This window comes from Bison bison, unplaced genomic scaffold (assembly GCF_000754665.1).
Source record: "Bison bison bison isolate TAMUID 2011002044 unplaced genomic scaffold, Bison_UMD1.0 scf7180017863790, whole genome shotgun sequence".
Classification (NCBI taxonomy): domain Eukaryota; kingdom Metazoa; phylum Chordata; class Mammalia; order Artiodactyla; family Bovidae; genus Bison; species Bison bison.
In genome coordinates, this window is record NW_011494362.1 from 624,473 (window position 1) to 651,390 (window position 26,918).

Consider the following 26,918-nt stretch of genomic DNA (forward strand, 5'->3'; position numbering starts at 1 on the left):
ACAGGCATTGAAACATGTATAATATCATATAAGAAACGAATCACCAGTCCAGGTTCGATGCATGATACAGGATGCTTGGGGCTGGTGCACTGGGATGACCCAGAGGGATGGTACGGGGAGGGAGGTGGGAGGGGGGTGTTCAGGATGGAGAGCACGTGTACACCCGTGGCGGATTCATGTTGATGTATGGCAAAACCTACAATATTGTAAAGTAATTAACCTCCAATTAAAATAAATAAATTTAAATTAAAAAAAATGAAATTTGCTATAGAACAATTTGAAAAAGAGAAGTCGTGAAATCAGTAGCAAATATGCTTTCTTTATGTGGCTGTGGAAATGTTAGCTGAGGTGGAACAAAGTTAGTGATGAAAGCCATCATCTGTGTCTTTACAGTCAATCTGGCACCGTTCCCAAAGATCTAATCTCATTCTTATGTCTTTACGGCAACCCTACGGGCTAGATATTATTATCCCTCCTTTAAAATGGGATCTAGGGCACTGAGACATGGAATAACTTGCCCAAGGGCACAAAGAGGTGGGATTTGAAACCAGTCACGTCCAACTCTGAAGTCCACGTTCTTAACTGCTCTTCTACACAGCCACAGTTCTCTCCTACCTGTGTGGCCCTAGGTCCTGCATTCTGTTCTGGCCCTTCCCTTGTAATGCTCACCTCTGGGAAACTGGTGATGACACACAAGCCTTAGCCTCCCCTTCTTCACACACAAGAGAACGTCACACAGTAAATGATAAATGTGCCTCAGGTTTCCCATTTGGAAAATAGAGAAAATAATAGTATTATCTCACAGGACTGTTGTGAGGGTTGAATGAATTAAAATATTTATGTGAACACTTAGAAAAGTACCTGGTACACGTAAGCACTCAATAAATGATGGCTGTTTTCATTTGTATGTGTTTTTGTAAGTTACAGAATCTGTTCTCTTTAGATACACTCTGACTCTAAATTAATGGGTAATGTGACAATACCATGCCTTTTACTGCTCCATAGAAAGCAGAGTGAAAATACTTCTAAGGTTAATGAATACTCAGGGGTTCTTGAAGCTGAAGTCTGAGTTCAAGGAGGGGGAAGGCATGTGGTGCCTGGTGCTGAAAGATGTTAACTCTTTAAAAGAGGTGAGAGCCTCTTTGTGCGTTCTTTCCCTCATCTGCTGCCTTACCTCAAGGGCGGCAACAGGGCAGCTGGATGCCAGGTATAGGTCCTGAGCCAGGTTGAAGTCATCGCTGAACATGGCAAGGTGTCCTGCCAGAAGATTGTAGTCCTCTATTCCCTACAAATAAAAACAGTTTTAATGAGAAGAAACTCAAGGGTTTAATTTTTTATTTAAGGACTGTGCTTAGGAAGAAGTGGTAGTATCTATCAGTTTTTGAGCTAGGTAAGACTAACTGCAGAAATTTAAATGCTTGACTCAGTATCATTTAAATGCGAATCTGATAATTCCCATAAGATGCTGTTTACCTTTATTTGTTCCAAGGACATCACCATGCCAACGTTTCCAATAGTGCGATAAACACGGATTGCAAACTCCACTTCCATGTGGTGTAGACAGGCTCTGGCCAGTTCATTCCAAGCAGCCTGGTCATTGAGAATCTTGCACAGTTCCCAGGCATCAGGAAACCTGGCATTTGAACATATAAGCATAATCAAGGAGCTCTATTTGTTTCCCACTAGGCAGCTTTTAGACTGTATGTAATTTAATGTTATGCCTTAGATAAATTTTGCAAAATATTTTTCAATCTTTAATCATTTCCAAGTTATAAAAGAACCACATAAACTTTTCTTCCTTTTTTGTATAGATGTTTATTCCTGAATTTATTGAAGTAATCTGAGTCTACGCTGTGTGACCACCCTCCCTCATCAGTAACTAATTCTACTCATTTATTTTTTGGTTTACTTGACACACATGAAAATTATTTCTGCTGTCATGTAAGTCTAATAACATTAGTATTCTATTCCTATAAGCTGGGAAATTTAAAATAGGTCAGCCCACTATGGCCTGCAGCTTCCTGCTTTGGGAAATAAAGTGAGTGGAAGACAGCCACTAGCCCGCCTACCCTTTATGAGCTGTCTGGGCTGCTCTCACTCTGACAACCAACCTGGGCAGTTTTGATGGACCCTATGGCCCTTAAAGCCTGAAGTACCATTTTGACCATAACAGAAAAAGCTTGCTGACTTCTGGTCTAAAACTTAACCACAAATGTCAATGAGATTTTTGTGGGACTCCTATATTAATGAATATGTCACCCTCCCCATCTAGTCATCAATCTAGTTTCCACCCAACACACACTCACTGAGCACTGTTATGTGCCAGGGTCTGTGCTTGGAACCAAGATGTAGGATCAAATGCAGTCACTGTCCTTAGGTGGTCACACTTGGGGAAGTCAGAAGAGACGCGTGAGCAAACAGAGGACTATGACACAGGATGACAGAGGTACCAGAGTGCCTATGATATGTGCATCTTTGTGCTTCGTGCTTTGCATACATTATCTCGCTGGATCACCCTAACAACCCTATTCCCTATGTATCATTATTATTTCTCCTTTATAAAGGAGGAAAGTGAGGCTTAGAGGCCTTAAAAAGCCAGCCTAGTGGTAAGAGACAATGTGCCCTAAAGCACTCTGCACACCAGATCCTGGCTCTGAGGCAACACATGAGAAAGGCCTCAGTCTATACTGCCAGTGGTCAGGGGCTTCAGGGAAGGCTTCCTGGAGGAGAGGGCTCTGCTGAATGGTGGAGAATGAGGCGTTACTACCTACACAGACAGGGAAGGGCAGTCTAAGATGCGAAAGCAGCACATGCCAAGGCAGGAAATCATGAAAAATTATTGAATTCAAGCAGTCAGTGGACAGAGAGCAGTGGAGGAGTCGGGGCAGGTGAGGCTGGTATTAAATCAGCAAGAGCTGAGTGTGTCAGACTGAGGTCCCTGAGAAATAAGGGTTTCTTCCTAAAGGCAATGGGAAGTCACTGAGGATCAGACTCACATTTTCCAAAGTGTACGGAGAATAGATTGTCTTGAGGCTACCTGGAGAGAGAGCCGTCAGAAGTCGCTCTGCTACACGTTACTCCATTGGAAGGCCTGAGTTAAGGTGGAGGAATAGTGGAGGAGAAAAAGACCTGGGTGTGTTTGGGTGTGTATGCATGTGTGTGGGTGTGTATACATGTGTGTGGGTGTGCGCTGTAGGGCATGTGCACAACGTGATTTGGGCAGGGGGAGAAAAGGAGGCTGGGAAAGATGATGACGCAGGTTTGAGGAACTCGTGGACTCCCAGCTACACAGGACTGGGAGGTACTGGTGATACAGGTTTAAGTCAAGGATGCATATTCTGGAGTTAACCTCATATATAAGGTATTGAAACCACCTTTGAGGAGATTCATTCTGGAAGAATAATTAGAGTGAGAAGATAAGAAAGGAGCCCAAGGGACCCTGAGGAAGAGCAACATTTACACAAAGGAATTCACAGTCACCCTAAGAGGTGAGAGGAAAAAGCAGGGGTAGCTCAGACGGTAAGGCGTCCGCCTATAATGCAGGAGACCCAGGTTCGATCCCTGGGTTGGGAAGATCCCCTGGAGAAGGAAATGGCACCCCACTCCAGTACTCTTGCCTGGAGAATCCCATGGAAGGAGGAGCCTGGTGGGCTACAGCCCATGGGGTCACAAAGAGTCGGACATGACTGAGCGACTTCACTCACTTGAGGAGATTTACTCTGGAAGAATAATTAGAGTGAGAAGAGAAGAAAGGAGCCCAAGGGACCCTGAGGAAGAGCAACATTTACAAAAAGGAATTCACTGTGGTCCTAAGAGGTGAGAGGAAAAAGCAGGGGAAAAAAAATCTCAAGTAAGATAAAATCTAACTTTGTTATAATGAAATTAAGGGAGTGTTGAAATAATTACATTTATTAGAATTTCACAATAACTGTGCTATTTGGGAGATTAGAAACTTTTTGTTCTGATGGGCTTTTCCCATAGTACAAAAGCCCTTCCTTTAGAATTTACATATATTCTCAAATCGATCATATCTGAGCCTCATGATAATCCCGTGAAGTAAATGAGGTAAATACTATTATCTCCATCTTTTTTTTCGGGTCATGCTGTGTGGCATGCGCGATCTTAGTTCCCCAACCAGTGATCGAACCTGTGCTCCCTGCATTGGAAGAGTATAGTCTTATTAATCACTGGATGGCCAGGGAATTCCTTTCCATCTATTTTCACAAGATTTGACCTTTAAAATCACAAAAGGAAATGAGAAGCTCCACAAGAAGTGTTTAAGCCATACCTTTTCAGCATTAAAGTCTGTGTCAGCACCTGCCTCAGTTCATGAGGCCCCACGTCTTTTAAAGTGTCGAGGAAGCGGTGAGTGCTTAGGTAGATGTTGTTTATTTTTCCACTCTGGGTCTGGCAGGTCAACTCTCCATTATATAACAGCAAAGGTTTATGAGAGAAAGGAACTTTGGTGCCACCAGCCAGAATGACCTTGGATCCTATATTATAAAACAGACACCTTAATGTTAAAAGCTAATACTCAGCAGACACATTAAAAAAAAAATGTTTTAATTTTAGTGCAATGGAAATGTAATTCTCAACAAACAAACAAAGAAGTGATTAAGTACCTTGGATAGTGTCCTTGTGAAAGACATATGTGTACACCTTATCGTCATCGTAGGCAATAAATACACCTTTATCCATTGGCCAGTTTTCCCAAAGAACACCTTTAATGGTTGGTGAAAAGTCTGGAATCTCATAGGTAGCATCATTAACCTAAAAATTGAGGATTTACAGATTTTACCCAAGTCTGCACTTAAACCATTATCATTTGCCTTGGTAGGATGGAGCTTGTCTGCAGCCTTAGCTGGCAAAGCTCACCAACTCATATTCAACTTGCCAACATCCTAAGATAAATGAAGAAAAGTTTCTTTTCCCCTTTCTATAATGAGCACAGCTTGCAAAAAACTGTAGTTACATGCAAAATCAAGGGTTTTATCTAAAATTTGGTGAATTTGCCAGAAAAACTACAAGTCTGGACACAAAACTTCAGGTTAAGAAAAAAAGTTGAAGTTGCTCAAAATGATAACAGAAATATTAACTATGAACACACTTGTGCTTAGAGAATTTCCAATAATATTGGGTACAGAAATGCTCCAACTAGAGAAGAAACAAAATAATTCATACACGATTTGAGATCTAAATAAATTCCACTTGGTACATTTTATTTAAAAACATGCATTCCAACAATGTATTCCAACAAACTGTAATTACAGTAATATAAGCTATTAAAAAAAATCAACCCATATATCCCTATAAACTCAGGCAGATAGGCTTACATATATATCCTGAAAGGAAATCTCTACAAGATTTAATTTCCTTATTAAGTAGGGGGAACTCAAGGTCATCTTTACATTCAGGTTGTTTTTCCTCATTTATTTTGTAACTGAGAAATGGGTTGGAAAGAACTAGAATATTAGGAATTTTGAATAAATAATCCAGGCACTTCTGTGGAAATCTGTTACACATTTGTCAAAGAAAGAAAAGAAATAAAGAGAAGAGAAAAAGAAAAAGGGAGGAAGGAAGTTTTACTATCTAGGAGAGTATATCGTGAGTGAGAGCTATCTTCAGGGAATGTGTCTTCACTGTGGTAAAGCTAAGACACCTGGGAACAGTTACTAAGGTTCAGTCCAAGCGCAGCTGTAGGCTGTGTCAACTATGAACAAAAATATACTAACTGGATATCAAAAAAAAAAAAAAAAAAAATCCAAGTATAGTAAGTGAAATAAAACCACACTATTTCCTTTTTTCTAAATTTAGCCTTGTAAAAATTAAGGATGTTTAAAAATAGGAGTAACTAAATCTAAAAATCTTCATCAACCCTGACTATTCACTGGAAGGACTGATGCTGACGCTCCAATACTTTGGCCACCTGATGTGAAGAACTGACTCATTGGAAAACACCCTGATGCTGGGAAAGAGTGGAGGCAGGAGCAGAAGAGAGTGACAGAGGATGAGATGGTTAGATGGCATTACCAACTCAAAGGACATGACTTTGAGCAAACTTCTCCAAGATAAAAATTTCCTTTATCTTGGACATGAGATAGTCAAGGACTGGGAAGCCCGGTATGCTGCAGTCCATGGGATCGCAAAGAATCAGACACAACTGAATGACTGAACAACAATAAAAAAAGTCTAAAAACGGAATCATCTGTTTTTAAATCACCTAATTAAAAAAAAATATTTCCTCTGTGTTCAGGATCTTTAAGGAAAGAGGAAAATCAACTGAGGTGGGCAGAAAGGACAGGGAACAGTCCTTGCTCTCTGAAGCTATTGCATTTCCAGAGAGAAAATTCATGTTACCTGAAGATACACTGTAATACTGTACCATAAATAAGGTTAAAATGATGCAGAATAAGAACTATTTTTTCCATTAAAAAGTCTAAGATCTTTTAACACTTAAAAATTACAAAATAATGTAAAAAGTTTTCTAGATGAAAACAGTCATGAAAACAAATCACAAATATACCACAAACATAATAACAAAGTACTATAATTCTCGGCACTGTTTTAGAAAAAGTGATCTTATATATGAAATATATTTTAAAAACACTTTTTTCTTCATCTGTTGCCATTTAAAAAAATAACTATTTGAAAACTTTTCTAGACTTACTGGACAGTAGACATATCCATCACTTTTTTCATCAATGAAAACTAATCTGGTCCCATTTGGGTCAGGAAAAATCTTTTTCACACTGACGGGATGTCGATAATCATTAACAAACTGCCAGTCTTCAATGTAGAAATACTGAATGACACCAGTCTAAAAAAATCCAGTCACAGAAATGAAAGGCTGTCAAGAAAATACTGATTTTTCAGCATTTATGTTAAGCATATTTCCTAATTTGAAAAAAATAGTCATATTTTTGATCAAGGAAGAGTCTAAAAATATTTACTATATAAGCAAAGTACAGATCCAAGAAAGTAAGTTAAATGAGTATGTACATCTAACTCAACAGCCTATTATTAGTTCTAATATCCTTAGTCATATTAAAGCTTAATTGATTTTCAGATTTCCCACTTGTAAGAAATACTCTTATTGGTTAAGAGTAACTTTCAAGTTATATTATTTTAAATATTTTTGCTGTAAATAAATTAGAAAACTAAGTTTAAAATAAACAAAACCCCACAAGATACAGTCATAGTTCTCTAATAACAATGAACACGTAGACATCAAAATTTTAAAATATACCATTTATAATCACTCAAAAAAATGAAATACTTAGGTGTAAATTTAACAAAGCATGCATAGGACTTGTGTGTTGAAAACTAAAAATCACTAATGAAAGAATGCAAGAATATCTAAATAAATGGAGAGGCATACTGTGTTCATGGATTGGTATCAGAATAAAGATGTTATTTCTCCTGAACTGATATACAAGATTTTTTTGTAGATACAGACAAGATTATTCTAAAATTTATATGGCCCTGCAAAGGAACTAGAATAGGTAAAACAGTTGTGAAAAAAAATGGGAAAACCGGTCTGTTAATTTTTTTTTTATAGCTACAGCAATCATTGTGTAGTACTGGTGGAGGGACAGACACACAGACCATTGGAATAGACTAGAAAAGCCAGATTGCTATCAAGGATTAAGGATAAGGCAAAGGCAAGAAGAAAGTGGGTGTGCAGATAAATGCAACATGAGGGGTCCTGGTGCTGACAGAATTGTTCTGTATCTTGCCTGTTAATGTCAATACCCTGGTTGTGATACGTAATAAAATGTTACCATTGGGGGAAACTAGGAAAAGGATTTATAGGATCTCTCTGTATTGTTTCTTATACCTGCATATCAGTCTACGATGATCCCAAAACAGAAAGTTTAATTAAAATAAAAACACATGTTAACATCTTACATTTCTATTCAGGCCAAGATGGTGTGACTAGACTTGACTTGCCCACCCAAAAGAACCAAAAATAACAGACGAAAGACATGAAAAATGATTTTCAAGATACTGGAATAAGGCAACACAGGATAATGGTCTCTTGGAGATGGGAAACAAGATAAGTCCTGTGATTGCTCCAGTTTTTGCCTTGGGAGAGTTTTCAAGCCATGGCAAAGGGAGGGAACATGCAGGTGGAGCACGACTCTGAGTTGAGGAGATAGAGCTGAGGATTCAGTGGGGCAGAAGGGAGTGGCTAGACTTGCAGCATATAATACCAGAGAGCAGAGAGATGCACTGAGACAGGGCACTGAAGATCTTCAGAGGGTCCACCTTGAGTCTTCAGCAGAGTATTGATCACTGCACACTTATGAGAAAATTGTCAAAGCCAGGGAGAAGAACCATCCAAAGGCATTAGAGGAAACAGTGACTGGCACTCACACAGAATTGGGAACAGTGACTGTTTTCAATAGGCAGATTAGAAAACGTAATTCACAGGATACTGGGTGGAGTACTCAGGAAGATCTTGCTTCAAAAGTGGGAAATAATTAGTTGTAGACTAAGCAGTGTTTCAGGCTTCCCTGATGGCTCGGTGGTAAAGAAGCTGCCTGCCCATGCAGGATATGACACAGGAGATGGGGGTTCAGTCCCTGGGTTGGGAAGATCCCCTGGAGAAGGAAACAGCAGTCCACTCCAGTATTTTTGCCTGAGAAATCCCATGGACAGAGGAGCCTGGGGGCTATAGTCCATGGGGTTGCAAAAGGGTTGGACACAACTTAGCAACTAAACAACAAAATGAAAGTAGTGTTCCACATCTGCCTAACAAATCACAAAAGCCAAGACTCAAAAGGATCAGACTGTTCCCAAGCAAATTACCTGCATTCCGGAAACAAAGCTCACAAGTATCTTTAGGAATACAAAACATCCAGCACCCCCAAATGTATGCAAAGAAGTAGGAAAAAACATAACCCATGTTGAGGACAATAATTAATCAAAACTGACCCAGAACTGACCCAGATATTAGAATTAGCAAATAAGGTAACTAAAACAGTTAATATAATGGTATGGCATATGTTTAAATAGATAAATGGAAGATATAAAAACAGATTCTAATATATCTTCTGCAAATGAACTATAGTGTCTGAAGCTACTGGCAGATTCAGTACGACAGGAAAAAAGGCTGCTGCTGCTGCTGCTAAGTCGATTCAGTCATGTCTGACTCTGTGCGACCCACAGACAGCAGCCCACCAGGCTTCCCTGTCCCTGGGATTCTCCAGGCAAGAACACTGGAGTGGGTTGCCATTTCCTTCTCCCATGCATGAAAGTAAAAAGTGAAAGTGAAGTCGCTCAGTCATGTCCGACTCTTAGCAACCCCATGGACTGCAGCCCACCAGGCTCCTCTGTCCATGGGATTTTCCAGGCAAGAGTACTGGAGTTGGGTGCCATTGCCTTCTCCAAAGAGGCTAGTAACCTTGAAATACAGCAGTAGAAATTATCTAAAATGAAACTGAGAAAAAAAACAAGTAAAAAAATTTAAATAGCATCGACTGTGGGATAAGTTAAAGCAGTTTAATATATGTGTAATTGGAGTTTCTGAAATTGGAATGCAAACAGAGGGGGGGGAAAACATCTTTGAAGAAATAATGGCTGAATATGTTCCAAATTTTATTAAAGCTATAAACCCTTGGGTTCAAAGAAGCTCAACAACCCAAGCACAAGAAATATGGAGAAAACTACATCAAAGCACATCACAATTAATTTACTCAAAACCAGCAATTAAGAGAAAATATTAAAAGCAGTCAGAGGAAAAAGACAGAGACACACAGAGGGACAAAGATAAGACTGACAGAGATTTCACTGGAGTAAATGTAGGCAAGATGACAGAGGAGAAGACAGTACATCTTTAAAGTACTGAGAGAAAAAACCGTTCATGGAAACAACCTAACATCCACCAACAGATGAACAAATAAAGAAGGCGTGGTACATATATACAATAAAATATTACTCAGCCACAAAAAAGAATGAAATAATGTCATTTGTAGCAACATGGATGGACCCAGAGATTGTCACACTGAGTGAACTAAGTCAGACAGAGAAAGACAAATACATGATATCACTTATATGTGGACATCATGATATTATATACACTATATATATATAAGCATATATATATCTATATAGCTTCCCTGCTTATTTTATAGAGTTAATGAGATAAAATAAGTGAGATCAGGGCTTTATAAACTGTTGTGTATTATACAAATATACTATTAATTTATTTACTACTTAGTTATCATATCACCACCACTTTCTCTGATACATGAGACCTACCTTACTTGTGTATATAAGCTCAAAAACTGATTTGGGGTCAAATTTAAATTTAAAAAGTCTCTCTTCTGGCAATAAGCATGTTTTAAAATATGCTCTTTAAAAAAAACATTGTGAGAAAACAGAACCTTTGAAACAGTGATTAATTGCTTTTCTAATGAAGGACAGGGAAGCCTGGTGTGCTGCAGTCCATGGGGGAGTCGGACATGGCTGAGCAAGTGAACAATAGCAACAAATGTGGAAAATAATGCCTTTTTTTTAAAACCAACTTAGTGAATTCTTCTAGAGGCTAAGCGAGGTAACAGGTATGATATGCTTTGAAAAATCTTTAAAAGTTTTTACAAATATAAATGCTATTACTAAACTATGCTTTATGTATATGTGGCTAATGTAACATTTAAGAGTACAGGGTGTTGGTGGTTCAAATGACCAAAAGGTTGAAGTGGGATTCTCAATATTCAATTAATTTTAATTAAATGCCCGCTAAATGTAGGCACTGGACAGCTAAAGTCAAATGAGGTGTCTTACATGTGTCATCAAATTAAATCCTGAAAGCATCAAGATAAGGAAAATGAGACTGGGAAGTGTCAAGCAGCAAGTAAGAGGACTAGTATTTGAGCCCGGATTGTCCAGACTCCAAAGTCTGTCCTTTCCATTATGCCATCAAAGTTGCTTATAGTTACAAAAGCACTTGATGATAGCAAATCACACCAATGTGCTCTGCTAAGTCACTTCAGTAGTGTCTGACTCTGTGCGACCCCATAGACGGCAGCCCACCAGGCTCCACCGTCCCTGGGATTCTCCAGGCAAGAACACTGGAGTGGGTTGCCATTTCCTTCTCCAATGCATGAATGTGAAAAGTGAAAGTGAAGTCGCTCAGTTGTGTCTGACTCTTAGCGACCCCATGGACTGCAGCCTACCAGGCTCCTCCGTCCATGGGATTTTCCAGGCAAGAGTACTGGAGTGGGGTGCTATTGCCTTCTCCACCAATGTGCTCTACATACATATATAATAATTTTTTGCATATATAATGCTTCCCAGGTGGCTCAGTGGTAAAGATCCTGCCTACCAATGCAGGAGGCATGGGTTTGATTCCTGGGTTGGGAAGATCCCCTGGAGGGGGAAATGGCAACCTACTCCAGTATTCTTGCCTGGATAATCCCACAGAGCAAGACTATAGTCCATGGGGTTGCAAAGAGTCAGACACAAACAAGTAACTGAGCATGTATGCACATATAATATCTATATAACATATATACACACACACACACATATAATAAATTACAAGGTAAAAATGAGAAATTTTCCCACGTTCTATATTACAGACGACAACACGTACATCTGTGCCATAGATGAGGAAATCACCAGTTAAGGCATGACATAAAATACGGCACTTATCATCCACTGCTGGGAAAAGTCGCGTCTCACGTTCTTCTTGAGCGTCCAACATTTCACTTTCTATCTAAAACAAAGAATAATAGTGGCTCATGGACTTAACTGAATAAATCTGGTTTGCAACATCTAGTGGGTAAGGGAGAGTCTTTTTCTTAAATTCAACTAAATATTCAGGCTCACCAGATAAACCACTTTACTCAGAAAGGTATCAGGCAGGAACCCAGCTTGCCAGCAAGGCACATTAAATATCCCTTTTAACGAGTCTCCCTGATGGCTCAGATGGTAAAGAATCTGCCTGCAATGCAGCAGACTGGGTTTGACCCCTGGGTTGGGAAGATCTCCTGGAGAAGGGAATGGCTACCCACTCTAGTAATTCTTGTCTGGAGAATTCCACGGACAGAGGAGCCTGATGGGCTACAGTTCAAGGGGCTGCAAAGAGTCAGACAGGACTGAGCGACTGACGCTTTCACTTTCTTTAATGGTAAAAGTGTTTGCAGTAGCCTCTGCAGTTGTTCTGTAGCTAATCTCTTTGGCTTCCCAGAAGTAAAGAGCCAAGAAATACATGTGCGAAGTGTCCTGGTTGAGGAGCCCCATATTTCAAGGGCCAACATCTCTTGAACAACTCATGGGGCATAGTTTCAGGATCCCCACCAGTGACAGGACCAAACACATGGGTCAATCCATTCCAGGAAGCCAGACCTATGGCATTCCCATCAGTTTTTACAACTTACTTATAGTTCCTTCTAGACACACTTTACATGGCCATTTTTACATAAGCAATGTTATGAGCAGCACAGCTGAAACTTTGTTGGGTTTCTTGGGAACAGAGTTAAAGGGTTAATTGAGGGTTAATCTCATGCAGAAGGGTAAAGAGTTTTGTCAATTCTTGTCACATACGGCTTTCTAGCTAGTCTGTACATGGTCGCTTCTTGACCAAAGTTCTTGATTACAAAACATTAGGCTATTCATTGTCATCACTGACCTAAGCAGGCCATGGGACACCAAAAATACTTACCAAATGTAACTGGACTTTGCCTTCAAAAAGTGCAGACGCATAGTCAGAATAAAGGCAAACACTGGCTACTGTCCCCAGATACTCCACATCTTTCAATTTTTTAACAGCTGTGGTAATCAAAACAAGAACAAACTCAATAAAATATAAACAAAATGATCTAATCTAATGATCTGCAAATAAGTTTTAAATGTGTGCCTTTGAAAGAATATTCTGAACCTGAAAGTTTTATTTTAGCCATTCTAAAGAAAATCTTAGTTGCCATATAAATTTGCCTTTAGGAATTTCATAGTGGTTCACAAGAAACAAAGTAATAAAAAATAGAGTCAAAAAAATAAAAAAATAAAGTCACTTGCAAAACGACCAAAAATTAAACCTTAGTGACAAGAAGCTTAATGGAACATCTGAGGATAATTCTCAGGCTGGCTCTATTCCTGAGGGACATCTGACCTCCTGCGGGAAAGAGGTGGAGGAGGAGGAGAAGAAAAAGTGAAGTTCCCTTCAGATGTCAGTGGTCATTCAAAGCATACAGTGGGGCGGGGGGCGGTGGGGGTGGGTGGGGCGGTGGCAGGTAGGGAATTAACATTTACTCAGTACCTACCAGACCAACAGGGGCCTAAGAAAGACCAGGCACAAAATAGATTACACATTTTATTCCATATAATTTTTCTCATAACCCTTTTCAAGTAGAAGAATCTTCATTTTCCAGATGAGGAAACCAAGGCTCAGAGGGGTAAAGAATTTGTCTACAGTCACCCAGCTAAAAGGGGCAGAAGGGAATTTGAACCCAGGGCCCAATTCTAAAGAACACAATCTGCTCAGGATACCAGTGTCTTCACAACAAAGATAAAGAACAAAAGAACAAAACAAAAATTTTTAGAAGATTAGCAAAAAACCATTTAAGCTAAGAAAGAGACGTCTGAAGAAAAAGAAAGATTTGGTCTTAAAAGAAACTATTAGTGCTTCCCAAACAAACAAACAGACAAAAAAACAAATTATATGTTAGATACGAAAACAACTGGATTTAGACTTGCCATTCTCGCCAAGGACATAAAACCAAGCTCGATTATTCATTCCCACAGCCAGGTGATAAAGTCCCACCGCTACAAAGTTGGGCTCCACGTCGACAGAAACTGTGATTGGCAGTTCCTATAATAGAGAAAAGTAGCAGTAGTGAATCAACTGTTAACACTGTTTTAATTTTATTAACAAATAAAGATAATACTGTTTTTGTACTCCTTCAACAGGGTTGGCTACGGTGACTTCAAGGAGGGAGGTGAGGTATGCAATCCTGGTGCTGCAGGCATCTCCAAGGATGGGGAGCTTGGTTAGGAACACGTGCAGCGAGCCCCTCTGGGTGGACAGTGCCAGCAGCTGGCCATCATCTGTCCAGGACAAGGTACTCAGCCCTGAAATGATGGAGCATATAAAGGATTATTTAAAAACAGATATGCTGTTACAGGAAACCAAGCACACTAAATATCTTAAGCTAGCAGAGGCATAAAAATCTTCAAAGTTTTAAAAAAACAGTGGAAGTAGCTTTTATTTAGACTAGGACATTCATCATGGATTGGCTTATGAGCAGGAGCCCTGATGCATTCAAAACTGGCTCAAAGGGAAATATATAAGAATTTAGATTTTGCAACTGGATTTGGGATAAAATACAACAGAAATCTTTGAATCAAAGTATATTCACATCCTCCTAGTCAAGAAGTTTTTTGTTTTTAGTCACTAAGTCATTCCAATTCTTTTGTGACCCCATGCACTATAGCCAGCCAGGCTCCTCTGTCCCTGAGATTTCACAGGCAAGAGTAATGGAGTGGGTTGTCATTTCCTTCTCCAGGGGATCTTCGTGACCCAGGGATTGAATCTGTGCCTCCTGCAACGGCAGGTGGATTCTTTACCACTGAGCCAACTGGGAAGCCCAGTCAAGGAGTATGACTCAACATAATCACTAATAAAGAGGCTACTTTAGGGAATTCTAGTGAAAGGTGTTAATTTGCTTCCTCCTACAATGAATGCAAACCATACATTAACAAACACATTACTCTTTTACTAAAATGATCAAATGCCAATTTGCTTCAGAAAAATCAATACCTTTATGTTCATCATCCAGGTTGACTATAGCATACATGTCTTTTAATTCTGCCAAGTCATGGATTTTAATGCTGAAAAAAAAAAATATATATATATATATATTTTTTAAATATGAGCACTAAGTTAAATTCAAGCAATTATAAGCTATGGAACAGGTCAGTGTTCTCCAAAAAGGGAGGTACAGGAGGATCTATAGGGTTAAGGTAAGAAAATATTAAACTTTCTATATTTAATTATATTTTCTTTAAAATTTTTGTTGATAGGGGGTGGGAGTGGTGCCCAGCTTAGTTCTTTGATCTACAGTCAGGAACAAGGAGGCTGAAGATCCTGAGGAAAAGTTTGAGTAGGCAAACTTGCCCCTGAGCAGTACTGATTATTGTAAAATGAAGCAGGTTTCTCTTTGCAATGTGTCCTCCCCTCCTCTCCCCTCATCCACTGCTCCAAGAGTTCCTTCCTACAAAAATAAACGAGGTATAACAGAAAGATTTGGAAAGGCCTAGGTGGAAAGCTCTGAAAAGTGGAGGCATAATGTTACTTCAAAGGGTTTTTGGGAAGGGTAAGTAGGCTTATGCAAGTGAAACCTGTGTGGCATGATGTTGGGACCTAAGAGTGGTATTTCTTTCTTCCTGTCTCCCTTCCTCTCTCCTTCCTTTGTCCCTTCTCCACCCTCCCAGTGCTTCTTCTTCATATATTTTCCATTTTCATTTAATTAAATTTGATATAATTGTAGGTCCACATGTGACTGTAAGAAATAACAGAGAGAACAAAGAGCCCAGAAGTAAATCTGTACACCTACAGTCAATTACTCCTCAACAAAGGAGGCAAGAATACACAATGGGAAAAAGACAGTCTCTTCAGCTAGTGGCGCTGGGGAAGGTGGACAGCTGCATGTAGATCAGATGTTAGAGCACATCCTCAAAGGGGGGTGCGCACCCTCCTGTGCACACCACCCACAAAAATAAACTCAAACGCCTTAAAGACAAATCTAAGACAAGAGAGTATAAAACTCTTAGAAGGGAACGTTGGCAGAACATTCTCTGACATAAATCACATCAATGTTTTCTTAGGTCAGTCTAGCAAGGCAATAGAAATAAAAGTGAAAATAAACAAATGGGATCTAATCAAACTTAACAAGATTTGGCACAGCAAAGGAGACCATTAAAAAAAAACAACAACAAAAATGAAAAGAACCTACAGAATGGGAGGAAGTATTTGCAAATGATGCGACAGACAAGGGCTTAATCTCCAAAATATATAAACAGCTCATACAACTCAACAAAAAAACCAAACAAACCAATTGAAAAATGAGCAGAAGACTGTAATAGACATTTTTCCAAAGACAACATACAGATGGCCAGTAGGCACATAAAATGTACCCTCGACTGAGTTGCTTCCTATGTTCCAAGTCATCAAATTGCTGAGTATAAAGTGGTTTGTAGGATTGCTTTGTTAGTGGTTTTCAGATCTGTAGTGATACTTCTATTTCACTCATGATATTGGTGAACTGTATTCTATTTTTGTCATCCTTGCCAGAGATTTATCAATTTCCCCCCCAAACCCCTAGCTTTTAAATTTTTTCCCTATTTTCAATTTCTGCTCTTTGTTACTTTCTTCGTTCTGCTCTGGGCTTGTTTTGCTCTTTCTAGTTTTTTTGAGATAGGAACTTAGATAATTGATTAGATGTCTTTTCTCTTTCCTCTATATCAATTTAGTACTATAAATTTTCTTCTCAGCACTGCTTTAGCCGCCTGAAAATAGATATTGCTATGTACATCTATTGAAGATTGAAAACAGGAAGAGAAGGGGACACCAGAGAATGAGATGGTTGGATGGCATCACCAACTCAATGGATATGAGTTTGAGCAAGCTCTGGGAGATGGTGAAGAACAGGGAAGCCTGGCATGCGTGGGGTCACAAAGAGTCGGACACTACTGAGTGACTGAACAACAACAAATGTACATTCCCATTTTCACTCAGTTCTACGTATTTTCTAGTTTACTTTTAGATTTACTCTTGGACCCATGAATTATTTGGAAGTAGGCTGTCTAATTTCTAAGTATACAGAGAATTTCCTGTTATCTTGTTACCAATTTCAAGTGTGATTACATGATGGCTTAACACATTTTGAATGATTTCAATTTGTTGAGGTTTGTTTCATGCTCCAGGATACGGTCTACATTGGTGAATGCGCCACAGGTGTCTGGGAAAAATGTGTACTCTGCTGTCGTTGGGTGGAGTGTTCTGTAGATGTCCGCTAGGTCTAGCTGGTTTATAGTGTTATCCAAGTCTGCTGAAAGTTTAAGTTACACCATGATATAGCTGTCTTGGCATCTGTTTTGTTTGGCCAAGTGGCCTGCAGTGATCTTAAATGAACACTCGTCCCTTCATGCACATTCATGCCCTTCATAGCAGCCCAGAGTCATAAGCAAATGTAAGTTGCTGATGTGATTTCACCAGTAGCCTTTGTGACCAACACCTTCACTTTATCTACTCAGTTATTTCCCATTTCTGTTGCCTTCCTTTTATTTTTGACATTCCAAGTTTCATTCTGTCATCTGTTATCTCCTATCTGAAGAACTTCCTTCAGTAGTTCTTTTAGAGGAGGCCCACTGGCAGTAAATTCTCTTCATTTTCCTTCATCTGAGAATGTTTATTTCACCTTCATTACTGATTGCTATTTTTACTGGATATAGATGGAAGTTTGGTTGACAATTCTTTTCTTTCAGCAGTTTAAGAATGTTATGAGTTTCCTCCTGGTCACTACGGTTTATGGTGAGAAATCTGCTGTCATTCAAAATGTTCTCTGGCTACTTTCAAATCTTTTCTTTGCCTTTAGTTTTTAGCAGTTTAACCATGATGAGTCTGGGCCTACATTTCTTTGGATTTACTCTTTTTGGGGGTTGCTGAGCTAGTATAAAATATAGGTTGTCTTTTGTCAAATGGGAGATGCTTCCAACCTTTATATTTGAGATTTTTATGACACAAATGTTAGATATTTTGGTAGTTTCAAGGTCCCTGAGGCTGGTTTTTTTTTTTTTTTTTAATCTTTTCCTCTGTTCAGAATGGGTGTGTTCTCTTTACTGCAAGTTGAGCCAGAACTAAAGGGCTTCTTTCAGAGCTCTCTCTGTCTCTGCTCCAGTGCTTACGTCCAGGTCTCAGGCTGCCTTGAGTCCTGGCTGAGAGAGACCAGAAGACACACAGGAGACTCACCACTGGCTCAGCGGTACTTCAAATGCTGGCTTTCTTCTCCAGTCTGCCTGCTACTATTTACTTTTCAGAATCCTTACATAGCTGTTTCATGGGTTCTCTACAGGTTTTATGGCTGTATTTGGTGAGAGAGACAGGGTCAAGGGTACTTACTGCCTGTTACCCAGAAGTGCCCATTTTATTTTTATGACTGATTTTCAAGTATACTCCATTTTAGGTTTTGTATTTGGTACACATTTAGTATTTTAGGTTTTACCCTGAGTGTTCAAGGCAAAGATAAAAATATCTTAGAAATTTTCAACTGCAAACATGTTCTAATAGTGCAAGTATGGTGGATAGATTAACATTAGTTAACAACATCCTGTTAAATCTCTTGACCATTCCTTAAATAAGCTTTCCTAGGAATATGTGAATATAACTTACCAGTTATCACCACACGTAGCAGCTTTGTTAAGGGTCTGTGATACTGCAATACTGGTTAGACTGTCTTTATGGTCACGAGCCTGAAATATCTCTTGACCGATCTCTCGAATATGAGTGGAAATGACAACAAAAGTTCCACGTGAAAAACCAATCATGATGTAGCCATCACCGTACCTACAGCAACAAAGGCAGTAATACAGTAAAAGGAAGATTAACTGTCATTTGCAATACAGTAATAAACAAATACCTGAACATTGAGGAAATAGAGAATATCATTTATCAAGGGCCTATTTGCCAGATAATATGCTAGGTAGTTTCACATGTTAAGTCACAGACTGCAACCCAGAAAATGTCACAGAGAGGAGTGAAAATGCTACAGACAAAAACGAAACACATTATACTTCGTAAGGAAAAACACTCTTCATGTATTGTGCTTCTGTACATACCAACTGTAGCAGACAATGTTGCCATAGTGTTGCTGAAACTCCAGATCAATTGGGTTATCTGGTTCATTCAGATTAAAAAGAAACAAAGTTTTCTTGCCAACCACTACACTTATCTGCCAAAAATAGGAATTATGAGAGGAATGTTCAGTACTTCATAAAAAGACTAATAAGCAAATTCAAACAGCATAAACCTAATTTAGAAAAACAACTGAGCCAAATTTAGTGTTAAATGTTATAAATTAGTAAGGAAACAATGTGACTAACTCAAAACATTTGTATCATTTTCCTAAATGTAGTCTGGGAAGGATCCTTGGGTTTTCACATACCCAATATACCCTTGGAAGTATACTAAAATAGCTCAATGGAATAACTTTTTAAAATTCTCTGTACCTCTAATAAGAGTACCGTGCAGTACAAGAAGGTAAGTCTGACACAGTTCCATTGGAATTAAACTCACATTCAGAGTATAGCAACTCTTCTACACTGAGGCCATCTGATTTTGATTCTGAGCCACGTGGGATTACCTGTCCATACCCGTGTGGATAATCTAGTTCAGCTTTTTATATCATCACTTTTTCCATCACCTGCAGGGCACTGGTCAATGTGGCTAGACTAGTATCCCTGTTACTCACACAGGCCAATACTAAACTGTAATTCCCAGCTGAGAGTGTAACTGTGTTGAGACAGAGGAGTACATTACCGATTTGGGCTCACTAAGGGTAATGGATATATATATATATATATATATATATGTATATATATAAACAGAAACACTTTGGTATATTTCCTTGCTTTGAAGATGCTATCGGTTATGAGTCATTATCAATATAATATCTTTTTAAGAAATAAAAAAAAACATTACTTCATTAAATATATTCTGGTTGATTGTGAAAACCATCTGGACTTCAGAATGTTAAAATGTGGCAGGGAAAATAAACCTAAGGTGTTAAAAAATAAAACTAGTAATTTCTGGCATTCTAGTCCCCATATCTGATAAGAATGAAAAAATTTAAAAGATATAGAAATCAATACTCTTGCTTTTCAAGGCGCCCCCACTGTTTTTGCTACCATAAGGAGAGCAGCCACGGTGCTACAGAACTCTATCTTCAATTGTTTTGATGTTAGGTGGCAGCAAAAACAATATATAGGCCTGAGAAACGGGGGTCTATGTTGATTTCATAAGTGATGTACCATAATTTTTTTAACAGAGATTCTGAACCATCCTAGAAAAGGAGACAGTATATCCTACAAAATTACCAAAATAATTTGGGCCTGGATTTAGAACTCTTACTGTGCTTTCAGCAGTGGAGGTTCGGTCATCAGTCTTCATCATGGAAAACTGCATGTCACTAGGCTCCGATCTCACTGGTATCTGTGGAGATGAACATAGTATCACCATGAATAAACCCCACACCCAAATTCCATTAACAAAACAGGGAGCTTGCTTTCATTTCTGAATACATTGGACTGAATAACCTGAAAATCCCACTGCTATAAAAATTAAGGACGAAACTGAACATGTATCTTATTAAATGGCTAAGATAAGCCTGAAAGAAGGTAAGGAAGATTTCTGTGGCCCATAAGCAAAGATCAAACTGAAAAGCAAAGTGAGTGCAGGAACTGATGCTGCAGATATCTGGCTGATAAAGAGAGATGATAATGAACCCATTTGAACTCGAGCTGGGCTTTGGTTAGAAAAAATTCTTTTCAAATCAGTTTCCCTCCTATGTTCATTGTGGTCTAAGGTCCAGTTATACTCTGAGTGGTCTAGAAACTCCCTGCAGTGTTCAGCAAAAACAAATCTAAAGCCTCTTCCAAGGCTGCAAACAACTTCCTACAGTAGGTGAGCTCCCAATTCAAAATGAGAAAATTCACAAGCAATGTACCAAGAGCAAGGGTCAGCAGATCTAAAAAGAACAGAATTATCAGAAAAACATCATAAAATACTTTTAAAATGATTACAAACATAAAAAGACTCATAAATAAGAAAAGACAACACTTTCTTGAAAAGTACAAGCAGGTTTTAAAAAAGAACTACAAAGTACTTTCCACCAATAAAAATTAGGGTCATTAAAATGGGAAGGACTGATGGGATAGAAGATTAGACATATTTGAAGAATAAGTGAACTGATTTGTGGAAATTATCCTGGAGATTGCACAGAGTGACAAAAAGAAACTAGGAAAGAGAGATTAAGAGACATAAGATGGTCAAACATATTGGGCTACTTATGTTGGTTAAACATATATGGTCTAACAGTTGCTGCAGAAAGAGAAGAGCAAGGGCAAGAGGCAAATTTCAAACAGACAATGACTAAGAATTTTTCAGAACTGATGAATGACAGCAATCTTCAGATTTAGGAAGCAAGACAAGCAGGATAAATAAAAAATAAACCCACAGGAGTAACGATGGAGTGCTTTGCAGAATAGCCAAGTATAAGCAATTTGGAGAAAATACCAGATGAAACAATACTTATAATGTATGCTTTGTTTACTAAATTACAACTTTAGTATGTCATATTCTGGAAGCATAATTCTTGGGATTAAAAATGGGAAATAGTTATCTTGTATGTAAATAATAGCTCAGTGGTAGAGGCTTCCTGGGATGTTATATGTGGAAAAGTATTATAAGGTCATGTCTTGATTCAGTGAAGAAAAAAATGCCAGTATCTACTGATGATGTCTGGTATGGACACAACAGCAGGGACCTGTAGTATTAGAATTCTAAAGGACACCAATACAGATTGATGAAAATTACAAGGTTTCTAGAAACTATTTTTACAGCAATGCCTTCCTTAAGAATCACTGGAATCATGCTGTGGTCTGCTCAATATGACTGAGTTACTTCTACCTCAGTTTCAAAGCTTTCCAGATATAAGAACCAACTTTCTTCTTCAGACTTCTGCAAATTCTCAAAGCCCAAATTTTCAGTAATTCCAGTCTTGAGCAAGCCATAGTAAGTCTTTCCTCTTGTCTTTGTTCTGTTCTGCTTGGAGTGAATGACAGCAACTGATAAAAGTCTTCCAATATCCTCTATAACAAGTTTTAGCAGGGTACATGGTCACCTAGGCAGACTAAATTTGCAGCTTCCATGGCAGCACTTAGGTTTGACCATATGACTAGGTTCATGTGATATGAATGGCAGTAGTGACTGCATCTTCCAGATCAGGTAGCTTACAGTTTCTTGCACTCTACTTCTCTTTTTCCTTTCCCTGGGGCTGAAATGCAGATGTGGTGCTAATGAGGGCAAAACACCCTAATAAATGGCAAAATATTAAGGTGGAAGGAAGGGTGGGGAAGGAGGGAAGGGGGACTTTACACAACCTGGAGAAGCAGAGATACACAGATGACCTGCTTACCTCTGTTATATGATAAAATGAAAGAGGAAAAAGCCACCTGAACTACTATATTCTTAGAGTCCTTGTCATTTTGGGTCTCTGTTACAATAGTTTAGCCTACACCTTGACTGATTTAGATTTTCTCTCTTACAAATTCACAATCCAACATTCATTTACCTCCTCTATCTCACAAATGCTACAGGGTTTGTAAGCTATATCACACATTTGACAATCATATAAGGCTACATGTGTTTATCATGATTAGCTTTCTCTTCCTGAGAGAAGGGGGCCCATGGTGGGCAGCCTCTAAGATGGTCCACAATGGTCCTCACCTCCTGGTTTTCATGCCTTAGTGCGATTGCCACCCAGACCCTGAGTATGTGCTGAACCTAGTGACTCACTTCTAGAGAACAGAATATGGCAAAAATAATTCTGAGATCAGGTTATTTATTAAGAGGTTGTGGCTTAAGTCTTGAATGACTATTCTCATCCTCTTGCCAGTGGCTTTGTTGTGAGATATGCTACGGAGAGATACATGTGGCTAGAAAATGAGGCAGGCTTCCAGTCAGTAGTGAGAGGAGCTAAGCCCTGAGCCTAACAGCCTGCCTTTCAACAACCACATGAGCTTGGAAATAGATTTGTCCCTAGTCAAGACTTCAGATGAGACCGCAGTCCAGACTGCTAAATGACTGCAGCCTCGTGAGAGACCTTGAGGCAGAAGTACTCAGCTTAGCTGTGTCTGGACTACTCACCCACAAAAATGGCAAAGCAACATCTGTTCTTTTAAACTGCTAAGTTTCAGGGGTAATTTGTTATGCAGCAATAAATAGCTAATGTAGAACCTATTAATGTAAAACTAGAAGTATTCAAAGAATGTGTCAGTCACTATTGCTCTAGAAATACTAAACCATAAGCCAAGTCTTCCCAATTGAAATTTTGCCCCTGGTAAGATTATATAGCTATGGGTAATACAAATTCCCTTAACCGTGGGAAATCTGAACAGCAGTAAAATTTAATCCTAAAATTTAATTAGGGTTAGTTTAGAACCAATTTAACATATCAGCTAAAGGAGTGGGCTTTAGAATCAGGCAGATCTGACTGAGTCCAGTGGTTATGATTTACACTGTAAATACACAAATAAAATAAGAGATATTCACAAATATAATGGTTGATTATAACCACAGAGCTGAATAATCCAAGCTAACACTAGCCAAGGGGAAGTGTACAAAGGAGGAAATTTGGATAAAGTATTTGTATGAAAAGAAAAATGTCCTAGTACATAAAAAGAAAAAACTTGATGTTTAGAATATGAAGTTATTGTAAACATCTCTCATAGAGATTTTAAAATTTTATAGGTCAGTCTGATAGACAAACTTTATTTTGGAGGAAAATCCGAACACAGCAAGTCAAAGAGAAGTTACTGTATTACCTGTCTTATTGTGTCACCTTCCTGATTACTAACTGTAATCATTTTATCTTCACCACCTAAAGCAAGCATGTTTTCTGCATTCCAGCATCCACATGTGATTTTCTTAGTATGTTTTCCTGCAAAAGAGATGATTTTTGTACATATTGATTTCTCAAAAAAAAATTTTTACAAAATCTGTGATGGTAATCTCAAAGTTTAGATAATACACTATGGAAATTAAACAAACAAGGAATTTAAAATCTCAAAGCAGTTTAGTGTCTAAGCAGCCTTATTTAAAAGAGTTTATAACAAAGTTTTAAATCAAGATAACTGTATATAAGGGCAATCTTATTTTCCAACTTTTTATGTGAATATGAGCATAGGTCCTAACATAAAAAGATATCCCACCCCTCGACAAGTTTGTTTGTTTAACCATATAACAAAACCTATCACAGTAATGTCTTAAAAGAAGTAAATCTCAAAGCACTGAAGTTATCTTTATTATATTCAGCTTTATGATGTGGGAGACCCTTGGCATAAGCTGATTCAACATCACAATTTTGATTATTTGTATATAACTGAAAGACATACAGTGATTCGTGACAATATTGAGGTACAAATATGAATGCACCTTAGTGAGACTTATGTTAAGAACTGAGTCATTTAGCTAGTGAGGGATATTAGAGAGCCACTAAGTATCAGAATGCTTTTTAATTAAGCAATCTAGCCAGTGCAAAAACTACATTTTGGGGTGGAAATCACATGACTTGACACCAGGTTTTCGTTAAAGGTCCTAGAATAGATAAATACTCAAGAGTCTCAAGGTTAATTAAGTATACAGTTTCTGGAGGCAGGCTGTCTATTTTGAGTAAGTGGCTCCACTACTTATCACAAAACCTTGGGTAAGATAATCTATCTATTCCTTAGTCACACTGTCCAAAATTTGGGGATAATAGTAGAAGCTATTTCACAGGGTTGGGGATCAAATGAACTAAAGCCCTTAGAAGAGTGCCAGCAACACAGGAAGTGCTATATAAGTGTTAGCTATTTTAGCTGTTATTGAGACAGAGATCATGCTTATTTTATTCCTTGTACCCCTTATTGAACCTAATAAAGTATTTCTGCAGAAAGCAGGCTCTAAATAAATAGTTATTAAGTCAGTAGACCCTGAAGCAAGAATGTGTCCAGTGTGTTAGAGGCTCAGCTAGGAGAACAGTGTGGCTGGAGGCCAGAAAGTAAAGTAACTAAGAGATGAAATCACAGTTTTCAAGGGCCAGGTCATAGAGGGCTTGGCTAGCCATTGTAAGGATTCTGACTTTGATCTTGGGTGACATGCAGAGCCACTGGATAGTTCTGAGCAGAAGGCTCACTCGGGCTTCTGAGTTGAGAATATTCTTATAGCAGGGCAAGAGTTGAAGCAGGGAGACCGGTTAAGAGATTGCAGAGATGCAGGCAGAAGATCTGAGCCCCACACCATGGTGGTGGTGGTAGTGGTAGAGGTGATGAGACAAGTTGATTCTGGACATATTTGGAGGTAAATCCTGTAAGATTTTCTGGCACATTTGGTATAGAGGGTATGAGGAAGATAAGAGTCAGGATAACAGTAAGATTTGGCTTAAACATCTAAGAGGATGAAAAGGTATCAATGATGAGAGGGAACGGCTGCACGGTTTGGTGATATCAAATCTGAAGTATTCACTAGAAATTTCATCGGAGCTGTTGAGTAAGCAATTGCTTGCATGAGTCTAGAGTCTGGAAGAGACAAACATAGGACTACAGAGGTAGTATTTCAAACCAGGAGACCAGAGCACAAAAATGAAGGGAACACTCAGAGAAGAGACTGGGATATAGGAGATTTTGCTGATCATGGATTGATTAAGAGATATAGGTAGTACAATGGAACTGGGTATCCAAAGTAATAGGTATTAGAAGGGATAAAGGAGTACATTAAGAGAGGTAGAAAGATGCCAAGGACAAACTTCATCCTCCACTCAGGACAGAGAGAAGAAAATCTCTCCTTTTCTTCTAGAGCTCAGAACTCAGGTTAGTCCTAACATCAGTGATAACAGTTAACACTTTCGTGTGCTTACTTAACAGTGTTCTGGGCAGGTTTTGACTCATTTAATTAATATTAACTTACAGGAATATACCACAGTTACTGAAATGTGAATCATGTTATTGGGAGACTGGCAATATTAAGTAAACTGTGGTCAATGAAATTCATGCATATTAGAATCATGCAAAGTGAGGATTGCCTGTATCTAACACAGTTCAAGGAAAGAAATCAGAGCAAGACATAACAAGGGAACAGACATTTAGTTACTGTAAAAACCACTTGCTGATTGTGCATTTGTGCAGCTGCTACTGGAAGTGAAATGCCTTGGTTTTAGAAAAGTAAATTATTTCAGAGGAAAAAAAAAGCACACCTACAAATCACAACAAACTCTGAAAGAGGCAGTGAAAGGGCCTAAAATGTAAAATTAACCTGAATATTTTCAGGTCTATTTTATTCAGTTAATAAATTAGACTGAATTAGAATCTATATTCATATTAAATACAAAGATCACATATAAAATCATGTACATATGAACAAATAATGACACCAAATAATCATGTTTTGACCTGATTATTTTCTTCTTACCTCAAGTCTCAAGCTATCTAAGGATCGTAAGTTAACTGGTAGGACATGCCTATAAATGAAGTGGGATACAGAAAATGCCTACTGAAGTCAAACAAATTAATTTACATGGTGAAAGCTGATTTTTTAGTTCAACTTTTCAAATGGATCAATGGTGTAACTGTATAGCCAGAGTGCTAAAAATACACATATGAAAGATATACATATTTGTGAAAATAACTTGAAATGAATAAATGTCTTTAACTGAAAAGCCCTTTCTCAAGTATTCTGTGGGCACTATTATCTCCAGCATTTAATTCTTCCATTAGCAGTAAATTATAATTAAGCCTACCCATTTCACCCCTCACCAGCCTGATGTTACAACAATTGAAAAAAATCAATACTATTTCCATCAGGTAGTCAGATGCTAAGTGCCAGAGGCTGGGGGAATCAAAGAAGCTGAATCAAGAAGGTCAAAGAAGGAATAAATACGCATACCTTCCAGTCATATACCCTGAGGTAAAAATAACTCCTAGTTCACTCCTAGATTAGTGATTGGAGAGAGTAAGGGGTCAGAATTAGGAATATGGATATACTCTAAGAAGTCGCCAAATGTTTTAGCCCATCTACTAATGTGTTGATAGGCACATGAGCTACTCCATAGCAGAGGCATAATCTGGGTGAGAAAGGGACAGATGGAAATCATGCTATTAATGTA

General features: G+C 38.5%; 1 protein-coding gene across 2 annotated transcripts in view; it reads right to left on the reverse strand.

The window, feature by feature from the left end:
* WDR19 (WD repeat domain 19) overlaps positions 1 to 26,918 on the reverse strand; it is a 78,046-nt gene that overhangs the window by 40,509 nt on the left and 10,619 nt on the right. For both annotated transcript variants that reach the window (XM_010833576.1, XM_010833577.1), the window contains 14 exons: positions 23,605 to 23,720; positions 20,132 to 20,212; positions 18,841 to 18,953; positions 18,395 to 18,568; positions 14,765 to 14,835; positions 13,904 to 14,076; positions 13,702 to 13,816; positions 12,671 to 12,777; positions 11,600 to 11,722; positions 6,668 to 6,817; positions 4,623 to 4,770; positions 4,289 to 4,493; positions 1,474 to 1,633; positions 1,175 to 1,285 (listed from right to left, as the gene is read on the reverse strand). In XM_010833576.1, the coding sequence (XP_010831878.1) occupies positions 1,175 to 1,285; positions 1,474 to 1,633; positions 4,289 to 4,493; positions 4,623 to 4,770; positions 6,668 to 6,817; positions 11,600 to 11,722; positions 12,671 to 12,777; positions 13,702 to 13,816; positions 13,904 to 14,076; positions 14,765 to 14,835; positions 18,395 to 18,568; positions 18,841 to 18,953; positions 20,132 to 20,212; positions 23,605 to 23,720 (1,847 nt within the window). The remainder of the gene's footprint in view (positions 1 to 1,174; positions 1,286 to 1,473; positions 1,634 to 4,288; positions 4,494 to 4,622; positions 4,771 to 6,667; positions 6,818 to 11,599; positions 11,723 to 12,670; positions 12,778 to 13,701; positions 13,817 to 13,903; positions 14,077 to 14,764; positions 14,836 to 18,394; positions 18,569 to 18,840; positions 18,954 to 20,131; positions 20,213 to 23,604; positions 23,721 to 26,918) is intronic.